At 39.8% G+C, this 13,043-nt stretch overlaps 1 protein-coding gene across 2 annotated transcripts in view; it reads left to right on the top strand.

Moving 5' to 3' along the window:
* The first annotated feature begins 557 nt into the window (after positions 1-557).
* Positions 558-13,043, top strand: part of SYT10 (synaptotagmin 10) — a 64,024-nt gene continuing 51,538 nt past the window's right edge. Inside the window, exons 1-2 of one of the 2 annotated variants that reach the window (XM_048830180.2) lie at positions 558-873; positions 9,928-10,285. In XM_048830180.2, the coding sequence (XP_048686137.1) occupies positions 735-873; positions 9,928-10,285 (497 nt within the window). In that variant the 5' untranslated portion in view covers positions 558-734. Of the gene's footprint in view, positions 889-9,927; positions 10,286-13,043 lie in introns of both variants that reach the window. The other variant, XM_048830172.2, reaches the window with a different exon arrangement.

Here is a 13,043-nt window from a genome sequence, read left to right as displayed (position 1 = left end):
ACCCAATTTCCTTTCTGTTCTTGCACAGTCTGAGCTCAGGCATGCAGCACCCAGGGCTATGAAAGGCAACCTTTGACATTCAACAGAGGACTACGGTGAATGTGCATGTAAGGGGTCCCTTCTCCCCCCAGTAAAGAAGGGGAGTGTCATATTTCAGTCTCCCCCCCCCCCCGCCCGCCCCACCCAGCTCCTGCTTGGGTGGGGGAAACCCTGAGGGGACTGGGATGTGTCAGCGAGGGGCCAGGGCAGGCACAGAGGCAAGAAGTGTCCTTAGAGAGCGGCGCCCCTCAAAGCTCCGCGAGCCAGGCTGCTCCTCCCGCCCCCGGGAACACGCAAGGACACGGACTGCCCCGGGGCCTTGCCATCCCGCCCGGCGCTGCCGCCACCTGTATCCCTCCCAGTGCAAGCGCCCGCGCTCTGCTGCCATTGGACGCCGCTGCCTACCGAAGCCTGCTAGGCACAAAAGGCGTTGCTAAGTGAATGCTTATTTTGTTTCCCTCCTTTTTTTTTTCCTTCCCCTCTTGCGCCCCCCCCCCCTTTACTGATGAGAGCCTTGATTCACTTGCAACGTGTCAATTGCACTGGCTCTCTCGCTGCTCTTCCCTCTCCCCTTTTCTTTTTTTTTTATCTTCCGGGGATGGTGACTTGGTAGCTGGGTGGCTTTTTAGTGACATCCAGAAAACCCTTCCCAGGCAAGCGATGGCTTAGAGAAGAAGAAGAAGAAGAAGAAGAAGATGAGTTTCCACAAGGAGGATGGTGTGGGGAGCCTGTGTCACAAGGCGCTGCAGATCATCTCAGAGCTGTGCCTGGGGGGACAGGTGGAGCGGGAGAAATGTTCAGGCATCTTCTTCCCCTTGGAGACCACCAAGCAAGGTATAGGCAGCACAGGTACAGTGGACTCTCTGCAGAGCCCCCCTCTCCTGCTCCTCTCTCGTCTTCTGCTGCTTCCCCCCAGCTTCTTTCCACTACCCTCTCCCCCCCCCCCCCCGCCCAGTCCTCCGTCCCCCTCACTCTGCTCCTTGCCTCTGCTTCGCTTCCTTGGTGCAAAGAGGGGGGAACACCCGTGTGGGACGGTTATCTACTAATAGCAGCGGCAGCAGGTTGTGTGGGCGTTCGGAAAGTTGAACTTTTTCTTTGCTTTGCCTATGAAGGTGGAGGGGGGCGGGCGGTGGGAGAATCCATGTTAAAATAACAATAACCAGAAGCAGTTTGTCTTCAAGTGCTCAGGACCGCACTCAGCGCAAGCACAGCAAACGCTGGTGCCCAAGAGTCTCATTTGCTCTGTACGGCGCTGATTATAAAGCAGAGCTCCGGGAAGGTTCCGACGTTGTGCGGAGGGGCTGCTGCTGTAGCGATGCTGCAGAGCGTGAGGACAAGAAGTACAAAGGAAAGGAAAATGCTGCTGGGGTGGGGGGGGGGCGTCAGGACCTTGGATCAGGGAACAGGGAGTGGAGGAAAGAGAGAGAGAGAGAATCACCCCCAGAGTGAAAGCCCAACAGTTGGTTGGATTTGTGCAACAGGAAATATCCCGCCTTGTATCCCATCTCCTTTCCCCTCTTTCCAGTGCTAGTCTTCCCCTCCCGCGCACACACACTTGAACTTCCATTGTTAATTGTTTCGTGCTTTATCTGCAAGGAAATTTTCCTTTCTTAAGGCTGGAAAACTATTTGCTCCTGTTGCACCGATGTAGGAAGGGGGAAGAGGCTGCTGGTTTAGTGTTATAAACAATGGTGTATGTTCCGGGGGAAGGAAGTGTTAGTCTACATGTATGATTTACCCCACGTCTCCCCTTCTCTGTTCTTCCCAGTGGCCCTTATTTTTCCTTGCGATATTTCGAGCACACGCTTTCAGTCGGGCAACCACCAAGCCAACAGGTTGTATGAATTGGAAGCGCTTCAAATGAAGGCTTGCTCTACATAACATTGCTCAAGATTTAGAGGGAGTGGAGGGAAGGAAATGGACAGGAACCCTATTCACAGAGCCGAGACACGGTGTTTAGATGTTTTTTAATGTGAAAACCCGATTTTTGTTGTTGAAGTTTTAACTATGAAAAAAAGTATATTGTGTTATAGTTATGGGAGAAAAATATCCTGGGGGACCCCAAACCAATCCATCAATATATCTTTGTGTGCACTTTCGGCTGTTTCTGGATGACCAGCTGTTGCAGCGATCGCTTACTGATGATAAAGCCATAAAGCCTGGCAACACCAAGGAGTTTTATGAATGAAAGGAACAGATATTTTAATAAAATAGTCCCATAGGATGAGCCCTCGTTTAAGGGTGAAGTTGTTGTTAAGGATGTGTATTTTACATTGCCTAGGTTTCATGGGAATGTACAAATGGAAACCTGTAGATTCAGTGAAGTGCTTTGGGGTCAGATCTGTTCTAGGATCCATCAGGGAAGACTTGAAGAAAATAAGGGACTGATTTAAATCCTCAGAAGCAAGATAATCTATCAAAGGTGAAATTGTCTTGTTTTGCCTAGTTAACGGAGCTCAAGTGGTACCATATTTGGACACTTACTATTTGTACCTCGGCACATCAAGGTTAGGGAATGAATTTCTGATTAATTTCTGCATTGTCCCGGGTTTCTGGCTCAATTCAGCTCTCTCACCTTACTTTGTCATAGTTCATGATTCCGTTGCCTTTTCTATGGTAATGTTTTTAAAGGGAGCGTTTAAAAATTAAGCTCATTTTTGGTGCTTTATTCTTATGCCCTCGCAGGCGGGACCTGAACAACAGAGAAAAATAATAAACATGTAGTTTAAAAATCATTATGAAAAGCAATAGCAGTATTATAAATGTCCCACCTGTTTGTTTTTTTTCTTTTAATGCCCAAAGTCTTTAGTGCATATTCAGCAGTAAGGTGGAGTTTTATAGCACTCAACAATCCCACTTCAGAACAGAGAAACTTCCCACCTAAAAAGAGAGAGGAATGAGGATCTAATTTTTTTCCAACTCCTGTTGACAAAACCAAAACAACCATAACAACAACCACCCTTCTAGTTCTTTCTCATAGGCTAAGGCACCGTGTGCCAAGTTTTATTCTAAGGTTTATTTACACACCTTGAATACAAGGATCCATAATGAAATCTCTCTAATCAAGTTAACGCTAGCTGGCGCCTCTGGATCATTTTATGTGGTTATTTACCTGAGCCAAGAACAAAGGAAGTGATTCTACTGCTGTTGGAGTTGTGGGAAAAGTCCCAAAGTTTCCAGTGGGAACAGAATCCAGCAGGAAGTTTATCTGCATCGATGGGGGGGGAGGAGGGGGAGAAGACGTGTATGTATTTCAATGTGTCTGTGTGCGCGAGGAATACATACAATATAGTACATGCTATAAATGGATAGACAGATTAATAGACTGTGTATGCGAAAGTGTTGCTAGTGGATGTGATTGATTATTTTTCATTTGGTTGAACTACACAGTATTCCCACTAGCATTTTTAATTAAATATAGTATATTTTAGCATATTTGTTATAATCCATCATATGTTAATTATCTTGATCCAGATTGAATCATATCAAATGGAGATGTAGTTGGTGTTGAGCTTCAAAATCTTACAGTAGGGTTGCTTTACTTGTAGTAAAATAGCACCTAGTGCACTGTATATTAATTTTTGAGGGTCATTATTAATTTTATTTTAACAAACATAAATGTAATATAAAGGAATAATATATGAAAGATACAAAGGTGCTCTCCAAGGTACTGATAAAGCAAATTATCCTGTTTAGACATTTAAATTCAGCACCTGTTTTCATATTAGATTGCATACCTTCATTTTTAGCATTTCTTCAAAGCCAGCAATTTTATCAGTATTTTAAATTCATAATGCTTAACCAATTTGCAGCTGTTTGCCAAAAGGCCTGGGATTTTAAATTTTGTATTCTGCGGCAATAACAATTTGTCATGAAGTAAAAATGGCTGAGGTGAGAATATAAAATTGCTTGCTCATAAGATTACTAGAAACACATCTTACATAAAAAATAATGCTAGAGGATGTATTTTCTAAATTATCAGGATATTAGATTACATGTCTTCCATTTGATGAATGCTTGATAAAATTTTAACTTCTCTTCAGCAAATACATTGTCTTGAGTATATCTACATCATTTTAATAAGCTATAGAATCTTAGGGCATCTTCACATGAATAAACATAAAGCATGTTTTAAAATAAAGGCATTCTTTTCTGTAGTATGACATTTTCTTCATTTCTCATCAATATGTAGATGTGTGTTTTAAAACTCACTAACATTTTTAAACTGTTCCTTACATTAAATGAGACCACTAATGCACTGATAAAAGACATGATCCAGCATTTCTTCTTCTTCAAGCAAAACTTCCACTGAACTCACTGGGTGCTGGACCGCAAACCCCTAACTCTCAGTGGTGAACAGTTGCTCTATGAGTAGTGCTATTAAAGTCATCGGGATTACTTCTGTGAGAGGCTGTTCATTATTGTAAGGGGTTCACAATCTGCCCATGACCACAGCAGAGTTTCATTTGAAGAAAAGCAGCGGGATCAGGCCAAAAGTTAGATAGTCGTACCCAAGTTCTGCCACTTTTGTCATGTAGTACCATATTCAGAGAGTAGTACTAGTAAATAGTCCCACTAATATCAAGGGGACTACTTGCCAAATAAGGAACTACTCAACATGAATAAGGGTGGCAGAATCTAGTCCAAAATTATTAGAGTGTCATATAGGATGCTTAAGAGATCATATTAGTTGGCTCATATTAGTAAAATCATATCAATAAACCACCACAAATATGGAATAGTAGGCACTCTACTCCAAAGAGACATGAATGAAAAAGTGATTTCCTCCTCCTACACATTTTTTCATCTCTCCATTGAAGAATGGGAAGCTTTTTCTGTAGCCATGTATACTTCTACTTGAGCATCAGTGTTCATTAAGATTATTATCAATTGTACTATAACGTAATTTGTGTTTGAAAGTAACCATGTCTCTACAGACAGAATAGTTATATTCCTTAGCAGTGCAAGACGTCATTGGGTGATACAGGACATTGCTTGCATAATCTGAGCTTTTGCCTTTCTTTTAATATAGTGAATGCCTTTTATGAATGATCATACAAACGAAAACCTATATTAAATGTCCATATTATGTATGCTATCATACTTGAAAGTCAATGGTCAGTGTTGGTCTCTCTTCAATTATTGCATTTGACCATGCAATTTAATTGAGATAATCTTTTCTCTCACAGCTAGAACGTGAATGTGAATTTCAATTAATGACTGATTTTTGAAGGAGCATTTGCATTTATTTGCAAACACTTCTTCCTCTTCAAACCATTGCTGTCAGATGATGTTCATCAACTGAATTTACACTCAGATTAAATTAAAAACAATCCCACTAATTAAACCCTGTTAGCAAACATAATTTAATATTTACTGACACCAGAAAAGTAATGCAAACACACATTTGTTGTTAAAATATTAACAATGTTAACATATTTAAATATCTAAACACTTGAATACAGAACATTTAAATAGCAGTATGTACATCCGTGGACATGAGAATTATGTGCTGAAGGATTGAGCCCAGGGACCCTCCACCCTCGTAGGGTCCCAGGGTTTGGGCTCCAGCCCAAGCCTGAACATCTACACAGCAATTTTTTTGTCCCAAAGCCCGAGCCCCACGAACCTGAATCAGCTGACACAGGCCAGCCATGGGGTTTTTTTTTATCCCTGTGTAGACATACCCTAGAGGACTCTCAAACTATTTAATAGGACATTACCCACTTCCTATAGACTACATAGATAACGACACACTGTTAAGTAGAGTCTGAAATAGTGAAAAAGGAAAGTCTTGTGGATGCTTGGGTTAAAAGGCAATCTGAAAGTACCAATGATCAAATGGATATGTAACTTGTCTGCTGCTCAGGATGAAAAATATATTTGATGACTGGATTGTTATTCTCTCAAGAGATAATGAATCACACATTCATATATATCCCAGTGTGCCACCAAAAATATGTGCAACCCTCAGGTCCATTAGCAGTGAGCAATAACCTAAAAGTACTTATTGAGCAAATTCAGATGCCAACAGAGTGGGTTAACAGTGAGATATGTTTCCAAAGCACTGAAATATAACAAAACTACATTCAGATTGAAAAGGAAATGCAGGCAGTGTGTTTGGTAGTGGATGATTTTATGAGCTGAAATCAACTGAAGTCGATATGGACCATAAATTGTTGGATGCTCTATTACAGAAATTATTGTGCAAAGCACTGTCTAGAATCCAGAAAATGATCATGAAATTTCATGGAGTACTTGTTTAATGTGAAATACTGGCTGACAATAAGCTTTTTGTAGTGGATGTATTTTCAAGGGTGCCTATAAACAGTGAAAGCCAAGAGCTACAGGAAGAAGAATTTGAAGTAAATACTACTCAGTCACTTTGCATTTCCAAAAATAAATGTGACAAACTCAAATGAGAAATACAAAATGGCCCAAAGATACAACAGCTTGAAGGAGTCATTTTAATTGGAAAACCAACAGAAAAATGACAGGTAATTGCAATCATAAACTCTTATTAGCTTGTGGAGATGAAATAATGGCAAATGATTGGATGCTGTACAAAAAATACCCGAGGTGAAATCCTGGCCCTATTGAAGTCAATGGGAGATCTGTGATTGACTTCAATCTGCACATGTTTTCACCCATAGCACAACATGAGGACAGGAATGCTAAATGCAATCCACAGCTCTTATAAGATATTGTGAAGCATAAGAACAAAACTTGAGATGCCCTATTCTAGACACCATCAAAGGTAAATGGCTGAATGCAGCTGCGGGGATGAGACTGTCAGGGAGCTGATTACAGGTCCCCAATTTCCTGACCCATCTTTGAACCCAGAGCAGGTTAGAACAGCCATTTCAGAATACAGACACCCATGACTTTTGCCATAACAGAATTAATGTACATCCATCTGCATCCAAAAATTAAATTAGGCTCTTAATTTTGTCTCTATCTTTAAGTCTTAGTTAGGGACAAATAGCACACTATTGACATATAGGGAATACAATCCATTCCTGTTGACAGATTCAGCCTTAAGTACTAAACTTCCTTGATGGGCATACGAAGAGACTCCTGTCTGAAGAAATGTCTCTTGATATTTTCTCTTATCAAATCAAACTTTCTGTGAAAAAGACATTATAGGCGACATTTCCTGTTTGATACATAGGATTTGGAAAGCTCAGGTTTAATACTATTCCACAGATGGGCTTGAATGAATTCTGGCTTAATATGACAGCAGGGTAATTTTAATAATTGCTCAGCTGAGTGACCATCAGAACGGAGGAAATGAGCTAATACTATCTGTTCATCACAGTCTGGGATGGGGAACCATCTCCCACCCCTCTCTACATAAAACTCAATCTGTTTAGTTTATCAAAAAGTTTGAGAAACAACTTGATTACAGTGTATAATTACTTTCATGGATAGAAAATGATGGGTACTAAAGGGCTCTTTACTCTAGTGGAGAAAGGCATAATGAACCTATGGCTGGAAGCTGAAGTCAGAAAAATTCAAATTAGTTACTGAAACTGAATGGCCTGTGAAATACAGATCAGACTAGACAGAGGATCTAATGGTCCCTTCTGTCCTTAGAATGAATGATTCTCATTGAAACTTGTTTGTTTTTCACAATTGTTATGATTAGCTGTAGTAATGTATTAATTTGTTGTGTGGTAGAAATTAGCAATATGCATTTTTTTAATCTTAAAATTGATCTGAAAGGGATTTTTAAGGGCTAAATGTTGGCATTTAGTCTCAGCTCTGAGGTTAGAACCTAGCAAAGCAACACCCACCCAGAGTAGCCCTGGCAAACACTCTGCCTCTGTGAGGCACAATGCCCTCTGCAGCTCTTCAGTTGCATAGGAGGGAGTAATTTGCCTATACCCATTTAAATCATGCAGTATGCGCCCTCAAATCTCCTGCTGTGTGATTGGCCACTAGATGAGTGAGGTTAGGAAAGGTGGAACTGTGATTCTGCCTGCTCCTTCACCCCTTTTCCAGTGAGTTCACTGGGAGCAACTCAGAAGTGAACCTAGCCTGTTCTTCCCAGAGCACAGGTTTCAATTTCAGTTTTTCAAGCCAAACAAGGGGAGTGAACAATTCCTTACTCCCTTCTTACTCCATCATGGCTATGTAAGGGCAAGCCACAATTTAGTTCTAAAGGGTTACTTAATATATGAAGAGATAAATCTCTATATACAGGAGAAATAGAACAATTCCAGAATTTTAGACAACTAGCCAAAATATATATGTCTAAAATTCTGTAATTGTTTCATTTCTCTGGTATAAAATGTTCTGTGTTTTGATTTTTAAGTACCCTTTTTATTTTGATTTGGCTTAGTTTAAACCCCAGGGTTTTTCTGGTCCTTCCAAATTTTCTCAAGGCTCTAAACCTTTCTTTTTTTTCTTTTTGTACAGTTATCCCTTATCATGGTATATGGACCTTGAGCTCAATATTTATTATTGAAAGATATGTATCTGGAAATCATAACTATAATGTTTAAAAAAACAAACTTCTCTAATTTCAGTTGTACTTCTAATCCCCCTAAGAGAAGAGTGAGTTACATATCATTTCATAGAACCACTGTGTAGTTCAAGGATTTTTTCTTTCTCTGATTTTTTTAGCAAACTTGTATTTAAGGTGCTCAATGTGCTTCTCAGCTGGTTCATTTTAGCTGCATGGAGCCTGAAGCTTTGGATGCAGAGTATTAGCTGTAGATCTGTCAACCCTTGTTGGAGCAAGCAGTAGCAGCAATTGCTTAAGGGACAAGAATTCTCCACAAGATTTAATTGGGGCCGATTGAATAATTTTAAAACATGTGAAAGGCCCTTTTCAAAAGACAAGGGGTTTGAGGATTTTTAAGTCTATATTTTATAATATAACATGGTACTGAAAAAAATCAAACTGAAGTGTGTCTCATATAATAACTCTCCTAATGAGGACTCCTACTGGCACTACCAAACATCAACCTTCCCTTGAAATTTGAATCTGTTCACAAAGCTGAGATGAAATCTGTTTTTTTTTACTTTGGTAATGTTATTAGATATGTTCACCATGGTGGCAGGCCAAATCAAATGCTGGATAGCAGGGGTAGCTAAAGTGCAGCATATGGTCTACAAGGTGCTCTGTGGTGAGCCTCATTTTCAGTACAGAGGGATAGCCCACGGAGACTCCAGGTACCAGCACGCTAAATGCCATCTTGATCTGAGCAGCTTTCAGATGTTAGCCTGTGCTGGTTATACCTCCATACTTGTTAAAAAAGAGAGCAGCTGTATCCTGTTCTATTTCATGCAAATTATGCATTGCCTTTGGGCTTCTGACATATTTCCAATGCATCCAATGCACATTTCTTAATGTGACTAAAGTTTGGAAGATGCTGAACAACTATATATCTGCCAGGGTGCACATGATGATCTATTAATGTGTACTCAAAGAAGATAGCTTCTGTGATTTAATTTTTTGAGTCAGATACATTCTTGGTTTTACTCCATTAAAGTTCTTGCCAGGGCCTAACCCAAGGGCCTAACACAAAGTCCACCAAAGGCCTAAACCAAAGCCCACTAAAATCAATGGAAAGACAGGCTACGCTTCCTCTCAATGATTAGCACCCATTCATTTTAGTGTGAGTAAGACTGGCAGAAACTGGCCATTTGCTGGTAAACAAAGCAATAATTAATAGAATTTCAGTTAAATTGTTATCAGTGGGCAAAACTTTTAAAATGTATATTGTTTAGATATCTGCAAGAGTGAAAATGTTAATCTGTCATATCCTGAAAGCTCTATACAAGAGAAATATCTAAAATCTTCTGCTTCCTTACTTGTGTCATGTTTCTTTTTCTCTGTGCTTGACTGTCTTGACAATCTTTGTTTTTGATTATTTGCAGACATCTCAGTCAGTCTGCTAGCAGTAGTCGTCAGCTTCTGTGGGCTTGCCTTGCTGGTAGTCTCGCTATTTGTCTTTTGGAAGTTGTGTTGGCCATGCTGGAGAAGCAAACCTCTTATTTCTAATACCAGTAATATCCCTCAAAGCACCTGTAGTGCTCCTACTGAGGTTTTCGAAACCAACGAGAAAAAGGAAATTAAAGAAAATGGGAAACCTTCAGTGAAGGTACTTGAGGCTGCAATGAAAATTAGCCACACTTCACCTGATATTCCAGCAGAAGTCCAGAATGCATTGAAAGAACATCTAATTAAACATGCACGCATGCAGAGACAGATCACTGAGCCTACATCCTCATCCAGGTAAGGAAAACTCAGTTTTATAGTAATTTATGGAGTATAGATAAGAGCCAGAGCGTTTTGTTGTGAATTAAGGCCTCAAAATTGGAGTGTTCTCAGTCCAGTGCTTACACGTTTTTGGGAAAACAGTCATATTAAGCCAAAGCATCAACATTTCTGCAAATTTTTCAGTAAACAGCCATAAAGAACACTCTCTCAAAAATTTAAATTGAAATATTTCATTGTTTATAAATGCAAAGATCAAGTCTATGTCTGTCACTATTGTACTTAAAAATGTACGTGTACTTGTGACACATTTCCATACAAACTTTTATTAAGGAAGGATCTTTTAGGGCAATTTACCAGAGCCAGGCAAGTTTACAGAACATCTCCTGCTTTCAGGTACAATTGGTATGCATATTTTTACAGCTCCATCAACTGAAAATTTGACTCATAAAATAAATTACAAACGTGGTTGATGCACATTTCTTTAAGATGTGGATTGACATTTTAAAAGGATTAAAATTTCCACACTCAACAAAATACATAATACATTACACCTATAATACAGAGGGTTTTTTAATAAACCTGAAGCAGGTCTGAAAGCCCTGGTACAATTTAGAGAATACCACCTGTTTGTCCATCTCAAGTACTGGATTATGTCAATATATGGTGAACTAAAGATATATTGTGACGTAGTAGTGCCTGTAATATCATAGGATTTTTTGTGACTTACGTATTTAATGCACATGAGACATTTAAAAAGTGAAATACAACATCAATCACTACATCTGAAATAATTTAGTAATGTTTTTTAGACACAGGGAAAATGAAAGCGGGGAAGAGATGTGCTGTGAATCATGACATAAATGAAAACAATAAATGCTAAATATAAAGTATTTCATTTTTACTCAATAAATGATTTGTACAATGTACACTTGAAACTGAAGCAAAAATACATGAACAGTTCAGGCAAATGTTGAAGATGACATCTTGAGACAGATTCTGTCCCACACAGTGGCCCCTTTATGCCCAGTATATATGTACGTAGAGAACCTTATATTGACCTCTTGTGCATAGGGATTTGCTGGGGGAGTATTCTGAATGGGATGGTGAGTGACTGGAGTGCTTTGTTCTGCTACTGTTCCAGGCTGTGAAGTAGCCATGTGAGGCTGTCATAAATCAAAACATTCCTTAGGGAAGGTCTCACTCACACCAGGAACTGCACAATCCTCTTAAACATCCTTGAATTAGGAGGATGCACAGATGACTTAAAGCAATCTTTTTCTCCCACTTTGTCTGGGCTCCAAGTCCAGTGCTCCACTTCCTAAGAGGCAGAGCACAGAATCTGACTTGTTACATGGAACTTTTTTAAAATGCTGGAGAGATATCCATGAAATCATAACTGTCATTCTGGCCAGAGAAAGACCAAAGTTGGTACCATTTAACATGACGAGAATATTACATAGAATAATTTGATATTAAGTGGAAGGTTCTTGCCCATACCATCACTTCTCACACTCCAAAATCTCCATCAGGTAGTGTAAACCTCCAATGAATAGATAGAAGAAATATCTAGCTGCAGAACAAACCCAAGTACTACGTGTGGTATCATATAGGAAAGGAAACAACTCCTAGGATCCTGATCCAAAGCCCATTCAAGTCCATGGAAGTATTCCTGTAGATTTCTAATGGGCGTTGGATCAGACCCTAAAACCATAAAAAGTCTTGGAGCCGAGGACAATCTTAAGGAATATAAGCAGTTATTTCTCCTCTTCTCACTTGTATCAGCTGGTAGTGTTTCCAGGGGGTCTTTCTCTCTTGCTCATTCCAGATTATGAAGGGGAAAACTTCACTCAGATCGGCCTTTCATCTCTCCTGGCTTTGGAGCTGCCATTTGACAGCAGGATCTTTGGAGACATAGCCCTTTTAGGGTTCCCCTCAAAGCTGAGTGTCTATCATACAAAATACTTTCTTGTGTATTTTTAGAATCAGATCCCCCATAAAAGCTTCACAGTAGCCTTCCACATGGTCCTTTCTGTATTTACAAATACCTTTTCCCCATACCTACACTTGTTTCATATAGCTGTCTGCCTACTGCTCCTTGAACCTCTCACATTCAGTAGTGTAATTATCATGACCCAAAACTTTATATATCAGGTGAGCAGACACAAAGGTCAATTCTCTGGATTGCTCAGTCCCTTTTGTGTCACTCTGAGAATCTTGCTACAGCTTCCTTGCTGGGATACCTGTAGCAGTAGGAGAGTCCCTAGCAAGCATAGAAGTGGTGTAGCTGGCTTCTATACCACTCTCAGCAGAAGACTATTCAGAAAGGGCATGTCACAACAGAAAATGACCAGAACGCATTGCCCTCAGACCATCTGCCAGCTGAGCATAGCTGATCAGTAAAGTTTGCCAGGTAGCTAAAGTTAGAGTAGCTCCTAGGCTTCTCTAACCTGTACTGGAGCAGAGAATTTGGGAGTGTAACCAACCCTTAATAGCCCCCATTACCTATGCTGAACTTAGATTTAGAGCAGACGATCTGGACAGGAGTCTGTCATGCAAATGAGATACATTATTGGTCTTCTTGCATTAGTTAATTAATAATCAAACAAACTGCATGATATTAACTGATTATAACTATAATCATATAATACATTATTCAAAACATAACAATGTGTCTGATCACAATTTCTGGATAGTATTTTTAACACAGAGACATGTTCAGAAAAATGAGGTTTCTCAGCTTAACTGGAACATTTTGTATCATTATCATAGTTTG

The sequence above is a fragment of the Caretta caretta genome, chromosome 1 (assembly GCF_965140235.1).
Source record: "Caretta caretta isolate rCarCar2 chromosome 1, rCarCar1.hap1, whole genome shotgun sequence".
Taxonomy (NCBI): domain Eukaryota; kingdom Metazoa; phylum Chordata; order Testudines; family Cheloniidae; genus Caretta; species Caretta caretta.
Note: the sequence above shows the minus strand (reverse complement) of the source record. Positions and strands in the feature narration are given on the sequence as shown.